Raw genomic sequence first — 16,345 nt, forward strand, 5'->3', positions numbered from 1 at the left:
CTATGTCAGGTTTAATGCTGGGCCAGCAATTAACCAAATGATAGATGCTCTCTATTAATCCCCCTGCCCTCCCTGATAAAGAAAGGAGAGAGAATAAGGAAGAGAGACTTAGGGGTTGGAAACTAAACTACACAGCTTTAATGAGAGAGTAATGATAAAAAAGTACAAATTATTAAATATTTTCAAATATACAGAAAAATGATCCCACATTCCTCCCCCTTTTCCCCAGTAATGCTCAGGTCACCACCAAGGCTGCAGGGCAGCCCTGGGAAAGTCCAGGATGGACTCCAGGAGTCAGCAGCAGTTGGGAATACAAGGAATACAAGGATTCAGGCTGGCATGGACCAGGACCACAGGCAGAGGAATGGGCAGAATCCTCCCAGGATGCCAAAGCAAACAGGAACAGGGGAAGAAGGGTGAAGGGAAAGGGTTTGACCCTCGTGGTCCCTCACATTTATACCAAGTATGACACATATGGGATGGAATATTCCATTTGGTCAATTTTGGTCACCTGTTTTGTCTGCTCCTCCCTAAAGGAGAGTTGCAGGTGTGACCCCTTGACTCTCTTTCTCTTTTCCCAGAGCATAAGATGTTCCTCACAACTGAGCAGTGGCCTTGGTTCTGCACCCCATTCTCTACCCATAATATAAACATCAAGTGTTATCAGTCCTAGAAGCAGACACTGACTGAGAAACTTGCTGTTAATTTCAGCAAGCTACTCACGAGAGACTTAGCTGAAAGCAAAATTACAAGACAGAAAATTGCTCTATCCTGGCCCAAACCAGGACAATCTTGGTGATAAGTTGGACAGCTTTTTCCGAATTAGACATTTGTCAGAACTGAGTTTCCAGAATCTTCAGAGCTGGGGAGGTGCAGGTCCCAGAGGCTTGCTTGGCTGCCAGGGAATTAGTAGGGGTGGGGATGAGAAGGTGGAGGCCTGGTTGATACCAGCTGGCCCTAAACCATGGCAGTCCTCCAAAGAGAAACCTGCACAGAGCATCTTCCTTTCCCAAAACTTTGCAGCTGCTTAGCTGAAATATTTCAACAATGAAGAAAGGACAAAGTATTCATACCGTGCTCTGATGCTATTTTTAGGCTGTCCTAATTTCATTTACCTCAACAAAAAAGGCTGAGTCAGCAGATACTGTTACAATGGCCTCGTATGACAGCATCAGAGTTTTTCACATGGTTTTGACCGGGCAAAGTTTCTTTCATGAAATCAGTTTTTCCTTTCTCTTTTCACCATTCCCCCATACATACACATCTCCACCAGCTAGTTCTAAAGAAGCAACACAGCCCTGCCCATGGTATTCACACAGCCCTGCAGCAGCATTACTGCACTAGCTCAGCTTGATTTGCCATTGTAGCAGTGACAAGGACAGTGACTGACCAGTCAACCAGATCACTGCATCCCAGCACAGACCCAGACAGTCACCCCACTTGGCTTACATCTCCTTGTTGCCACTGGCTCTTCACCTGGCTGTCAGAGTAACAATAATTTAGAGGAAAAGAGAAATGGGGTGAAGGAAAAGACAATGTTAAAAATGCATTTTTCTTCAAGCTTTTCATACCAAGATTATTCAACTTCTCTTTGGTACATGAAGTGAAAGTATCTGGCCTGTTAAGCTTCTTTCCAAGTCAAAAGTACATTAAGAACTCGGAAACAGCCTTGGTATGTAACTGAAGGAAATTCAACTCAGAAAGATTTTCAAATTACCCTAAATTTTGTAAGACAGTCAACAGAACAGACCTGTACATACTCATATATAAAGAGTAAATTCCTCCAATACAGTGATACTTATTTGAGGACTACAGACACAGGAAAGTACCTCAGAAACCTCAAAAAATCCCCAGTCACACCTATAACCATCACAGCAATGAACTTTGAACTAACATAAACACTTTAGCAAGACCGTGTAACAATGTCCATGCTATGGCAAACTGACCTTCAGCAAAGCACTTTGTTCAATAAAAGTTAAAACAGAGCAAGCATCTGAAAAAAAGACTAGGAATTTCAGGGGTCAGGTCTGTGAAGAATGACCAGTGCATACTGAGTTTTCACATCTTGAAACTCGTGATATTGAAAAACAATAAACCTTGCCATGGAAAGTGTGTCATAAGCTACAAAATGACATAAATCACAAGGTAACTGATCTTTGAGGCACCTTATAGAAAGCTTAAAGTTTCAAACATTTAAAACAAAAGAAAACCACCAAAACCAAACTCACCATTTCAGCAAGGAACAGAATCGTCTTTACAGAATACAAAAGACAACACAAGGTAAGAAGATGGAGTGGTTTAGGTTGTGGATGGCTTCCTAATGCTCTTCGCAGCTTTGCCTCAAGACTTCAATGATCACTTCTGGACCTCAAACAGAAGACCCAGAAGGGAATGACTTCAGAATGTTTATTCTGGGTGAACTTGAAGGAAATCTCATGAAGCACAAACAAATGACATTTAAAAAGTGAGAGCATCAGCACTAGCACCAAGGAAGCTTGCTTTCCTCAGGGTTGTGGTCAAATTTTTTTCCCATGGTTAAGGCATTTGTAAATATTAGCTGTCATGCAGATTCTCTTTTCTTAGTAATGTGTAAGCCCAAGAATGCCTTTCTCATACAGGATTTCTCTTCAGGCGTTTCTCTCCTCACCTAGCGGGCATCTTTTCAACAAACTCACTGGAGCATTCCTTTTTCCTTTTCCTTTTCCTTTTCCTTTTCCTTTTCCTTTTCCTTTTCCTTTTCCTTTTCCTTTTCCTTTTCCTTTTCCTTTTCCTTTTCCTTTTATTTTTCTTTTCCTTTTCCTTTTTCTCTTTCTCTTTCTTTTTCCTTCTTCATTAGAACTTAGCCATCTGTCAAATTCATCTAAATCATCTGCAGAACTGTAAATCATTGCTGATGTTGGGGGGAGAGGTGAGAAATAGACTAAGAGATACCTGCCAATTAATGCCAAAGTCCTGTTTCTTTAGTGACCTTGCTAGCAAGGTTGATAAAAATCTTCAATAACAGCAGCATCAGGTAATTCTAGTAGGGACACAAGTAGTCTCATAACATAACACAACATAACATAGTTCTGTTTAAAATTATTAGAACTATCTGCCTTTATTTGAAAGTTCACTAGAAATCAGTGATTTGTTGTGATTTCCTTTTCAGGATGAACACTTGCCACATTTATGACATAGAGATTGGCACGATTGAAGTGTGTATAAAAGAGATTCAGGAATAATCCCAAGTGCTGATTGATGAAGGGTATAATAAATTGGAAGAAATGTACAAAGCAACCATTTATTATTGTTGGTTAAACCCTCCTGAATTCACCAACAAAGAAAGTTCCCAAAATGGTTCAGGTCCCAAGAGCAACACAATAAAACTGCTGCAACATGAAGCTGGACTTTGGGACCCAGAAAATCTGAAATATCTGATTATCTTAAATCTGTCACTCCACAGCTTTTCCCCAGCTAAAAATCGCAAGCAAATCATCAAACACAAAGTAGCAAGGAGAGTTACCACACCAACATGTCATCTGTTTTGAACAGACAGAGCATCTGCATAACATCATTTATGAAAATCAACATGAAAGTGTTAAGAATTCTGTTTTAATAATTGAGTATAAATATGCAAATGAAATTAAAACACAACAATATTAATAAACATACTTTTTTATATATAAAAGTGTCGTTTATTGTAAGGAAACTTTAAATATAACCAACAATATTGAAAATATCATGACTGGCATTTATGGCCTTGATTGTAGTTTACTGCCATAGAAGTAATTTCTAGCATTTTTCTTAATCACATCAAGCTAGTGCAAAATATAGGTATTTTTAGAGATTAAGCATACAGAATGATAAGAGTGTAAATTTTGGTTACCTGATATTTCCTTCTAGGATGACAGGCCTCTCTTTTTCCATAAATCAAAATTACAAAGGCAAGTTACACGTGAAATTATTTATACCATGTTTTTAGGTTAAAATAAGACATTTGTAACTTTTGTCCAGATTGTATTTTTTATGAATCTGACTTATAATTCATACCATATTCTATGATATAAATTATATATTGTTATCATCTTATATAATCATAATTTCATATTCAGGTATGATTATATAAATTGTCAGAACATATCACTAAGTATAGGTAACAATTACATTAATGTACACAAATATATGGCATTAGAAAAGTCATTGAGAAGGAAAGATGTTATAACTCAGGTGTTTGAAACAGGGCACAAGCAGCCTTCCTGCAATTCTTTTAGTGACATTTTGGCAAAACTACTGCCAATCACCATTATGTGCACTACCTTTCATGCACATCAGTGGGCAGCATTAAAACTCGACTGTGCCTGAAATTTCCAGTCACAGACCCTTGTAAGCATTGAGCCCTGTGTTCCTAATTAAGATTATATTCTCTCTCACCAGTCTCCAAAGGTATCCCATGCTATTATGGCTAAAAAGATATTATTTTATGATGACCTACAGGCTTTTGAAAGCAAGACATGTTAGCTTTAACGATAACATACTTTCCAGACATGTGCAAAGCTTTTGAGATACTGGTCTTTCAAATTAAAAATATTTTTGTACTTCTTGATAAGAATTTTTCAAGTACGAGCTTAGTTTAGCATGGCTTTCAGTATCAATCACTTCAGTAATTGAATCTGGTTTTGATAGCTAAGATTAGACTGCAAGAAGAGAGATACACAGAGATAATTTCATTTGAAATAAGTAAAAGATCTGACAGATCAAAAAAGGTGAGATCTAAATAAAAATTTAACTGGAGAACAAGCAAAGAGAGAGAGACAAAATGCTTAAATATAAAACAAGGGAAAAGGAAAATAATATAGGTTATGTATGTTTGGGAAGAACATGACAACCACTTATGCCTTTGCTTTTAAAGCACTAAGGTTAATGTGTCAGCTCTCCTCACTCTAGACTGTACAGAATACATGTAACTAATAAAAAAAAGGCAGTTTATTGCAAAAATATACAAGTCCTCTAAATTGCATAAGATATTACAATGTCGTGCTGAAACAGGACATATTAAACAAAGAGGACTTTAAACAAATTACAAAATGCTTAAAATCAGATTTGGGTCATGAGCGTTACACAAAATGCATTGTCATGCTTTATCTTACGATTAGTCTTGTGATTTACTACATCTGTGATAAATGCAACATAAAATCATGACAACTGTAATAGTCAGAAAGTAATATCTACTGTATATCTTCTGTATTAATACATATAAACAGTGTGCACTAATACTTTCAACATATCACATTCAAACTAACAGTCTTTCCAGAAAAGTTGTAACCGTTTCGAAGAACAGAAGCTGTTTTAACAAGTTCATCACATGTGGGTTTTTTGAAATCTACTCTTCAAGGAAATGCTGCTTTAAAGGACTTGGTTTTCAGAAGTGCTGTGCTACTATGGGTCATCTTAATGCCAGATGAAACCATTATTGGCCAAGCACTTTTGAAAAATCAAGCCCGCAATTTATTAAATTCCTGTTTTGTTTACTATTATTTCCACTGTTTTAAGTCCAAAAAATACCCCCAAACCCCACTCTTAAAATTACAGAAAATGCTTGGCATCTATAGGAAGAGAGACAATTTCTCAGTGGACTAACCACTACTGTGCTATATTCTCATAACAGATCTTGTTGCTCCACTGGTTAGTTCATGCACTGGGATCGGCAATGTCCATGTTTGTTCCAAACAGAGCAACCAGCTGTTCTTCATAGTTTGCAATGTTTCTTTTCAGAATTTCCTTACAAGGTCCCAAAAGCCTTTCAAATGCCTGCACATCCATAACTAAGATAAAAAGGGAGAGAAATAGAGAGAATAAAACACGCTCATCAGTTGCAGACACTAATCTTGGTGTTTATGACATTCCACTGTAAAACTATAAATGATAACAGGGCAGATATTACTGAGGCATATAATTTGTTTCACAGAAGAGAACCACTCAACCATAGCAAAACCAAGATCAACCAACACATTGCTGTCTTGAAACTTTATAAATAAACTCAGAATTTGCTGTGCTTCTTATTTTGAAAATATTTTCATATTAAGATTTATGTGATCCAAGAGTTGCTGAAGGAATCAGAAGGGGCCTTGATTCCTCCACAGAATACAGTTTTAAGACCCTTAGATTCAAAAAACCCACATCTTCTGCAGATGTTGTTGGCTGTACTGGGGTCTAATTTAACATATTTACTTACTTTTTTCACTTGTTTCTACTCACAGTGGTAATTGTGATATTTATTCCCAAGAAAACATACAAAAAAGTTGGAGATATTAATTCACATGCAATGTCAATACATAGCTGACCAGAATATTTTCTTTACCCAATTACATAATATTTCCATCTATCGTTCATAGAATCATAAGATGCATTGGGTTGGAAGGGACCTTAAAGATCATCTAGTTCCAACCTTCTTGCCAAATGCAGGGACACCTTCCACTAAACCAGGCCCCATCTAGTCTGGCCTTCAACACTTCCAGGCATAAGGCATGCACAGCTTTTCCCTGGCCAACCTGTTCCAGTGTCTCACCACTCTCACAGTAAAGAATTTCTTCCTAATGCCTAACCTAAATCTACCCTCTTCCAGTTTAAAAGCATCCTACCACTAGTACCCCTTCAGCTTTCTTGTAGCCTCCCCTCAGGTACTGGAAGGCCTCTGTAAGGTCTCACCAGAGCTGTCTCATCTTCAGGCTGAGCAACCTCAACTCTCTCAGCTTGTCCTGATAGAAGATCAGCCCTCTGATCATCTTTCGTGACCCTCCTCTGGACTTGCTCCAACTTCTTGTTTGTCCTTCTTATGTTGGGGACTCCAGAACTGGACACAGTGCTGGTAGTGTGGTCTCACAAGTGGGGAGCAGAGGGGCAGAATTGCCCCCCTGGACCTGCTGGCCATACTTCTTTTGATGCAGCCCTGAATAGGGTTGGCTTTCTGGGTAGTTTCTGACCAGGGAAAAAAGCTTCATACTTCAATCAGCTTCCAACCAGGTGGCCTGTGGTCTCTTGGCTCCCCAGAAAAGTTCAAGGTCTCTGCTGTTTGGGAAGTGCCAGAGATCTTAGTGACTCACCTATACTCGGTAATGACACTTCCTAACTACTGCCTCTTATTCTTTCCTCTTTGTCATCTTTGATCTTTACTGTTTAATCATCCCTGTGTGTTTAGAGACAAGGATTTTTTTAAATAATACATTTATAAGTAAATGAGAAACTTTTTGGTTACTGGCTTGGTAGCCAAACTGTCATTCGAGAGTGCCAAATCTCTTTGGAGTTCAGTTTCCCCCTAATTGCACACAGATATTTAGAAGCTAAAAAGTGATGGATGCAAAGGGCTGTTTATGATCACAACACTTATGGCCTTTGCTTTTACTGTGCCTGAGGGACAGGCATGATTAAATTAACAGCTGGTGAAGGCAAAAATATTATTAAAGCTTAAGTCATGGTGATAAACCAGGATTTTTTCTACATTTATTTTTTGGATGACAGTGAGACTATCAAAAAAGAAATATTTTACCATTCTGCAAAGGGTTAGACATTTATCTGGTAGCTATACTGCAGCAATATTCTTTGTACTGTCCTGGAACAATTTTTACTTCCATGTGATTGGAGAAATGTTGGAGAATTTGTGTTTAATACCAGTTATCAATTGCAAATTTCTCCAGATAAGTAATGTAAATAGGAATGCACAGTAAGAGATGATACACATAGACATTCTATTGAGGTACATGAAAATAAATCGTATATTCTGGAGAAAGAGTTCATAATAAAAACAACCAGATAGATTATGTATCATTTTATATTTGGTATAGAATATTATTGAACAATACCTAAGCATTTGACAGTGCCAAGAGCAAAGGCAGAAGCAGCTCGTGGTTTGTTAGTTACAAGGGCAAGTTCTCCAAAATATTGTCCTCTTGAGCATCGAGCTATCTCAACTGCTCCATTCTCTTCTACATCTTGTTTACCCTGAAATACCAGGTAAAAAATCAAAAAGGGAGAGAATGAGAGAGAGTTTGCTGAACTCATGATCATATAAGCAAAATTAGTAACAGTGGTAGCATTACTGTTTTACAATTAGAATGTAAAATGAATTCTAAATTAAAATAATATAATTTATTTTAATAAATTAAAAGAAAAAAAATCCGTATTTTAGGAATCTTTACCTTCCTTGTCATTATAATCCTTACTTCTCCAGATTCCACAATGAAGAAAGAATCAGCCAAGTCACCCTGTTAAGAAAAAGTGAGTTAAAGAAATGTAAACATTTCTTTTTAGTTTCATGGTAATATTAAGATATTTGCAGCAAATGCATTAAAGCTCATTTTTTTGATACCTGCTGCAAAACAACTCACTCTTAATGTGAAAACCATACTCAAGGCACATGATAATAAAATCATTTACATAGAACTGAGAGCAAAGCCTTTTTATTAAAAGATACAGCTGACTGTGGCTTCTACAAAAGGCAGACAAAAGTAATGTTATGGAAGTTTTTGTGATCTTTACTCCTGTTTCTCCACCTTTCTTTCACCTTTGTGGAGAAACAAATTCTCTAGTCTAACTTATTTCCTTTACAAAGTTTCCAGCAGAAAAAGCCCCCAAGGTAAATCTTCAGTGTTCCTTGTAGCAGACAATCGTTCTCTTACATAGCTTGAATTTCTAAGTGTACTAAAAATGCTGACATCTTGATTCATACCAACAAAGAGGGATGTTTTTCAAAGTAAGCAAAAAATTAGCTTCTGAAACAAAATAATCACCTCTGTTAGAGGCAAGATTTATTGCTTTTGTTTCATTTGAAAAAGAAAAACATAATTGAAAGTATGTGTTGTCTATAAATTACATGATCATTGTTAGCTATTAGAGAAGAAAAACTAAAACTAGAAATAAGCTGTACCTGAGCAATGATTTGTTCTCCATCTTTGTACACTTTGGTGCCAATCACATCAACCACTTTTAAGCGCTCAGATACCTTAATTTAAAAAAAGAAAATGTAAGAAATATTTGGTTAACATTGCAGTACTACATTTAGGAAGCCCTCTCATATTTCTTTTCATGAATCTTTGCACAGAATAGTGTATCTTTATTTTCCTGTTTTGATTAAAAAAGGAAGAACTGCTGAATATTGTTCCAGAGGGTATATTCTAGTGTTAACAGCTAGATGATTTGACAGAGCTTTCCTTTTTGTAAAAAGTATATATATCCCAAATCTTAAAATGAATTTAGAAATTTAGAAATGCATGTATGTAAAAATATAGCTGTTAAATGAAAATAATTGTTTCATTTTATTGACTAATATCTAGTAAAACTAAGCTTAAGAAAATAAAGGTAAAAGTAACAAAACAGAAAAAAAAAAGGTAAAAAAATAAATTAAAAAAATTACAATATTAACAATAGTTCTTTATCTTGAAAATTTAGAAATCTAAAAAATGTGGTCTTTCCCCAAAACAAAAGAATGCAAAATTTTACCATGGAGAAAAATTTTATTCAAAATTTGGACTCTACAAAAGCAGAATCCTATCAGGTACCTCTGACACAATCATTATAATAAAACAATAGAAATCTTACTTCTAAAGATTTAAGGAATGGCAATGACTCAATAAAATTTTCATACATTCTTCTCTTTTTGGCATTATTTTTTACAATGATTCTTCGGAATGTTACCCTGTCCTGTAAATACAAAAAGAAGACAGTTTTTAAACAGAATATACGTGTCTAGTTGAAGATAGTTTAGAAATGGATGAATATGTTCAAATTACCCAATTTCAGTCATTCACTGTAGCTGTCAGAGTACCTGACTATTCACCCCATAAGTCAGTTGAGAAAGATTCCTCTAGAGGTCAATCAAGAGCTCCTGAAGTTAAATTTACCTGATTCACACTCTGAAAGCTTTTCTGCTCTTTGTCAGAGAATATGTATAGGGTTTACTTATAGAGGACAGAGAGTTCACCTTAAACAGCTTGGCTACACAGTGAACACTGAGTGGGTAATTTAACATATTTAAGAAATTCTCAATATTTAAATATTTATTTTGCAAAGTCTATTATTTATTCTGAGGTCCCACATATATTGATATATAAAACAAAGAGGTTTTGAGGTTTTAATATTATTATGCAAAGAAAAAAAAACTACAATGTCCTGGGGTTTAGGTCACAGTCTACTTTCTGCTGTTTCAGCAGAGTAAGACTCATGGTTACCCTCAATAGCCAAGTGGACACTTTTTAGTATTTGGCAAAGCAAGTGAAGTAAATGGACTGAAAACCTATGTGTGCTCTTTTCTTCTCTCAACTTCACACGACTGTGTCCTGGTGACAAACTGGAGGTGAAATGCTTTGCAAGCCCTCACTGGCAGAGGTGGGAGTTGTTGGCCAGTGCAACACAATATAACTAAAGCCATTCTTATGGTGTCCTAAACTCTGTCATGATCCCAAAAGTCATATAGATTAGTATGTTTAAAAGCTATGTTTCACTTCAACAGGAAAATGTTATCTTGGGATCAGTCATAAAACTGGTAAGTGAATCCTGAAGAAGATGTATATCCCAGTTTTACTCTTTGATAAATATGATTACTGTTGTCAAAGATCCAGATAGTGTAACACTGACAAATAAGCTCATATTTGAATTTTGGCCTGGATCCAAAGGTATTTTTCCTTTTAAGATGTGGGAAAATATTTTAAAGATTTAAGTAATTGTCAAACAGTTTGCAATTTGGGAAATTATCATTAAAGCAGAATGAAACAAAATTATTTTTAAAAACCCAGGGCTTTCTTAAGCCTCAAGTTTACTTCTGCAGAATTCGGAAAAAGACAGTAGTGTGCTGACAGTTGAATTTTTAAAATCACACTTTCTAGGATAACTAATTTCTATGCTGATATAGTATACTGGTGCAATTTATATAAAATAATTAAAATAAATAACATCTTTAAAAAAGTATTTCACTTACCAAACCCCAGATGGCACCAGGAGAGGTAGCTATTATTGTAGCTGCTCTGGGTGTATTGTACATTAAGGCCAACTCACCAAAGCTTCCTCGGTTATCATAGGTTCCAACACACCTCCCAACACCATCACATTTTACATAAATATCATATGTGCCTCTGTTAATAAAATACATAAATAGAGTGAGTAGAATCCAGTCCTGGTCTTTGCTAAGCAGCCTTTCACTTTGTTTTTTTAATATCATGAATTCCAAAGATAAAACATTTGAACTATACATCCACTCATTTAAATTATATTTAACACCTTGCAGAGACATCTCAATCACTTCCATATATAATAAAACAAGTTCCTTCCTAAAGAGAGGGGAGTATTATTAGTTTTCATATTAAGTCAATTTAAAAATGGACTGGATTTACAGTGATGTATTGATCATCAGAACTTATTAAAAATTAAGCTCTTAGTATCTGCTTCTTTATTTCATTTTAAACACACTAAATACAAATGTAACAACTCTGCAAAAACCACTATGATGTGATCACTGAAATAATAATACCAGCTATTTAATATTTAAAATATTTTTAAAGCTGTAATTTGACTGTAATAAACAGAGGAGATGCAGGAAACCAAAGGAATGTACATGAAAAGCAACATGAGATTATGAAATAAAGATATATATTTATCTAATATATTGTGGATTACTTTTCCCCATCATTAAATTAGTAACTTTTTTCTTTGCTTTGAGAATGCAGTAGAATCTGGTATCTTGTAAAATATGACACAGCCATCCCCATTGATGCTGAACCATCTATTTGTTCAGTGCTGAATATTTGTATGGTACAAGTTGACAAACCTTGTGAATTTAATGCAAAATTTTGTACAGTTATTTCACTGATAAGGAACTCACAGGTAATTCTCTCCACCTAAAAGATGGAAGGCTGGCAGAATACTTTGAAGTCCCTGAAGCTTTTTGGGTAAGAGATGACAAACTGCAACCTCAACAAAGCTAAAAAATATTGAGTCTTCAGCAAAGGATCCTGACAAACTTCTATGAACTTCTGAGCCAATATTGCAGTTGGAAAGGACCTACAACAGCCATCTGGTCCAACTGCTTGACCCACCGAGAGCTGATTAAAAGTCAAAGAATGTTATTTAGGGCATTTAGGTCTGAACAGCTCATAAACAGACAGGCTTGGGGCACTGACCACCTCTCTAGGAAGCCTGTTTAGTGTTTGACAACCATCTCAGTAATAAGAAATGCCTCCTAATGTCCAGTCTGAGCCTTCCCTGGTGCAGCTTTGAACCATTCCCACAGGTTCTGGATCCCAGGGAGAAGAGAGCAGCACCTCCCTCTCTACTTCTCCCCCTCAGGTAGCTGTGGATAATCACCTCTTTTGACCAGTTGGTTATACTAATCTATACTGACTTTAACAAATCTGCATTTCTTTTAGAGTTCTAGCTTAATATACTTTTCGAACACTCTCAGAAATCACTGTATTAGCATGAACCTAAAGGTACAAATTAGAAAAGGTGTTTTGGGACTAGCCAATAGACTAGTGAAAGATGCCAAAGTAAACACTCTTCTGAACTCACTGGATTCAAAACTAACCAGGATCTTGGATTTCACTAAGTTACCTGCTTTTTCTGGTATAGATCTGCAAATGAAGACTAGAACTTAGGGTTTAATAATATTCATGTGAATGAGAAAGTTTGCAGATAGCATTGAAAGGCAGTAAGATTTCAAATTTTGAGCTGTAAAATTTTTCCTTTTGTGTTTTGTATTAAATCTCTTTCCATGCCTCCTTTCGAAATCCACTCTCCATGGCTCAGACAGAGATGTATTGGTTCACATGCATTCCTTTTTTTTTTTTTCTCATGTGAACATATGTGAGAGCTAAATGCAAGTATGTAGAGAAATATATTTTTTTCAATGGACTTTAGACAGTACTTTGTGCTAGAATAAGACCTAGTGATTCACCTATCAATGACATAGAAGTTGTCACCATCATCCCCTTGATCAATGACATGTTCTCCTCCTTCAACCAGCTTTTCAAACATTGCGTCCAACACCTGAGACATCTGTTCCTATTTAAAAGAACACAAAGACAAGAAATCACTATGTATTTAAAAATTTTACTTCAAGTTCACTGTTTAGCCTCCCAAATATGCACATGAAGCTTAGAAACATGCAAATTTTGTGCTGCAGAAACATGTGAATCAATCAGCAAGAGTTTTATTCAGTATTCAGTATTAGTTTTTTAATCCTCCCATATTCAGAGCCCAGCTTCCTTTCTTGTCCTTGCCAATGATAACATGTATCTTGTCTGTGATATAAGCTGCTCATGAGCATCCAAAGATACTCTGTCCCCCTTCCCATAATATCATGTTGTTGAAAAAAACCCCACAACTATATTCTGGTTGTAAAAAATACACTTACTTGGTTTAGGCTTTAGAAAGGTTTTACAGAATTTAAAGTTTCAAAATGATTGTAATGTATTTTGAAAATCTAATTATACACTGTCTGTACATTGTCATGACAGATGTAACCACAAAGGTCTGCAATGCTTTGGTTGAGTAAGGAAATACTGAACTCCTTGGGAAGGAGAAATTTACATATGGCTACTAAACTGCTTTGTTAATTTGAATGGAATACAAATGTTTGGAGAGAAATGTTAGCAGACTAACAAAATGCCAACATCTGAATTATGATTGTCTAATAAAAACAAATCACTAATTACATATTTTGTCTTGTTTGGTGTAAATTTGCTAAAACTTTACTATTCACATTTAAAAAAAACAACCAAACAAACTAAACCTAGCTCATTTTGGATTAATAGCATGAATTCTAAAAAGATAACTTATAAACCAACACTTGTTTTCAATTTATCCAGCAATATGATTAAAATTCTGACAATAGCACGAAATTATCCTATACTTTTTGAAACATATTAACTATGCATCATACTGGAACAAGGACATTTTAGTGAAAAACTCAGTAAAGAAAAGCCTGTGGATTTAGATCCCCATGCATTTTACAGTGGTCCTATTCGTAGCATTTCCAGCCACTGAAAAATAGCATTAATGTTTCCAAACAAGATCTGGCAAAGTCAGTCCTCTAGAGTCCTTTGGCAGCCCATAGACAGAGAAAACCACACTAGGTAGCTCAGAATCATTCTCTAGAGGCACCCCTGTCTTTCCTCTGATGATAGAGAGATCTGCTGTATCTCACAGTTGGGCACTTTTTAGACAGATAAAATTAGGTGGAATGAATTCCATCCTGTTGAATTTCTTCACTTGCTCAAATCTCTTGAAAACATCAGCAGTGTTATCCAAGTCTTTTAAATAACTGGAAGCTAAATACAATTTTATTTCACAGGGTTGTGTGTGGGCACAGAATGGCAGCATCCATTCTCAGTACAGCCAGTCATGGTAGAATACAGTAAGACATCATGCAGCCTGCCTAGGCCAGCAAAGACCCATTTAACTATGTCTCTGGTACCTTGTTTAGTATAGGTGTGTATTTGCAAAAAGAAGGATCATTTTACTACTAGTGGATAGGTTATACATTTAATTTTAGAGAAAGAGAAAAGGATGTGTGTGCCACTGGAAGAGACTCAAAATTAAGCACAGGAGTTGCCTTTTAAAAATCTTTCACACTTAAATTAATACATAATATTAGTTCAGTCTTTTCAGTCTTCCCTATGTAAACTAAAAGGACATTCCCACAGAATCTGCAGAACTAACCTAATGTCAGCTGGATGTCTAAAGCATTTGAAGAAGCCCATTCCCTTCCCCTTGCTTTGCATCTGAACTGGCAAAGAGGCTTCCCAACAAAGAGCCTCTGACTTATTTGAAAACAAGAACATGAAGACTGTTCCATATTTATGGGAGGATAGAAGGTATATGTTATCCCCTAAATACAAGAAATGCAAGAAAAATTTATTATATGGGCCCTGATCCTTGGAAATTTAAATACTCCAAAGACATCTTGAAAATAAGATTAAACTAAAGAGACAGCTATTTGCAGTACTGTAAGAAATAATACCTATAGTTTAAATATTTTTCAGTGTGCTTCACTTCAGATTTCAGGTTAGAACATTTTCAATCTCATAATTACAAACCAAATTTTTCTACAACTTTTTTAGACAACCAAGTCGAATTCACAAATACAGTTCCCTTGCTAAATTTTTTTTTTTAATTAAAAATGTTTTAAACACTTGAAGTTATTTAATACAATAGAGAGCTAACCAACTGTCTATCATCTGCCAAAGTATTACTTGTGTATTTTAACTTAGAGATATATTGCAACTAACTTAAAGGCAACTGATCCTTTTTGCCAAAACTTTCTATGCAAAATAAAGATAGAGCAGACAGCAATAACTAAATCAGCATGTGGTTCTTGCTTTTACTGTGAGAATTACCAGAGCTGCTTTTACAGCCTGCTGCTATGTGAATCCTCTTCATTCCCCTACCACAATGAATCTCAATTTATTGCACCCTCCATAGTTACTTTGACAGGATAAAGATGGGTGCTTCTGGAATTAAAAAGCAGATCTGCTATCGTGCACAAAATTAATTCTGGCATTTGTAAAGTGGTGCAGTCTGAAAGCTTTTCTTTCTTAAAGCAGTTCTGGTTTAAAAAAATACATATGAAGGGGAAACAGAAAGAGGTTTTTATATCACTATTAGTAAATCTGATACATGCAATTCTGTGGCAATCTGGTAATCCACATGGTAAAGAAGGATACTTTATAAACATTACAAATTAGTTAAGAATTTGAAGTATTAAACATGTATGTTCTGCAATCTTCATGACTTCTGCTAAAATTTCATTATTATTACACACCTTCTTCAAATATAAGAAAGCATTTATTTTTCTTGAGGATAATGCGTTCCACAAAGTACCAAAATGAAAATTCACATTATTTGATTGTTTATATAATGTTTATTTGCATACTTTCATTAATACACACAGTGGATTTTTTGGTTGTTGTTCTAAACTGTGAAGCATGTAAATGCTTCAAGAAAGGAACACTTCTGAGAAAATTATGGGAACTTTGGGTTGTTGCCATGAAAGCACATTCTGATCACCATCCTTTGTGATCCAGAAAATATTTTAACTTCCTTAAAACTGAGGTGAATGGGAAATGACATTTTTTTGAAAGACACATTCACAACACAAACCAAATTAATGTACAAGATATTCTTAATAAGGATATTATCTTTTTCTGAAATGCAGTTACTGCATTTCTCTCATAAGTCTTTCCCATAATTGGACTTTAATAACAGAGCCTGATTTCACAGAATAATTTACTAGACAAGTCAATAAACACACCTTAGTTACAGCCATCATTACTGTCTCAATCACCTTGGCTTCCAAGTGTGGATTTAACTGCTGGGAATCAGG

At 35.5% G+C, this 16,345-nt stretch overlaps 1 protein-coding gene and 1 long non-coding RNA gene across 2 annotated transcripts in view; one reads left to right on the forward strand and one right to left on the reverse strand.

Annotated features, from left to right (window-relative positions):
- Positions 1-2,824: 2,824 nt before the first annotated feature.
- Positions 2,825-3,656, forward strand: LOC139791561 (uncharacterized). The gene is made up of 2 exons (XR_011723963.1): positions 2,825-3,013; positions 3,149-3,656. It is a non-coding gene; the product is annotated as an uncharacterized lncRNA (long non-coding RNA).
- Positions 3,657-4,940: 1,284 nt separating this feature from the next.
- PRKAR2B (protein kinase cAMP-dependent type II regulatory subunit beta) overlaps positions 4,941-16,345 on the reverse strand; it is an 85,075-nt gene continuing 73,670 nt past the window's right edge. The window contains exons 5-11 of the mRNA XM_071733928.1: positions 12,917-13,023; positions 10,946-11,099; positions 9,571-9,672; positions 8,900-8,974; positions 8,172-8,237; positions 7,836-7,974; positions 4,941-5,801 (exon numbers count right to left, since the gene is read on the reverse strand). Of these exons, the coding sequence (XP_071590029.1) occupies positions 5,668-5,801; positions 7,836-7,974; positions 8,172-8,237; positions 8,900-8,974; positions 9,571-9,672; positions 10,946-11,099; positions 12,917-13,023 (777 nt within the window). The 3' untranslated portion in view covers positions 4,941-5,667. The remainder of the gene's footprint in view (positions 5,802-7,835; positions 7,975-8,171; positions 8,238-8,899; positions 8,975-9,570; positions 9,673-10,945; positions 11,100-12,916; positions 13,024-16,345) is intronic.

This window comes from Heliangelus exortis, chromosome 1 (genome assembly GCF_036169615.1).
Source record: "Heliangelus exortis chromosome 1, bHelExo1.hap1, whole genome shotgun sequence".
NCBI lineage: Eukaryota > Metazoa > Chordata > Aves > Apodiformes > Trochilidae > Heliangelus > Heliangelus exortis.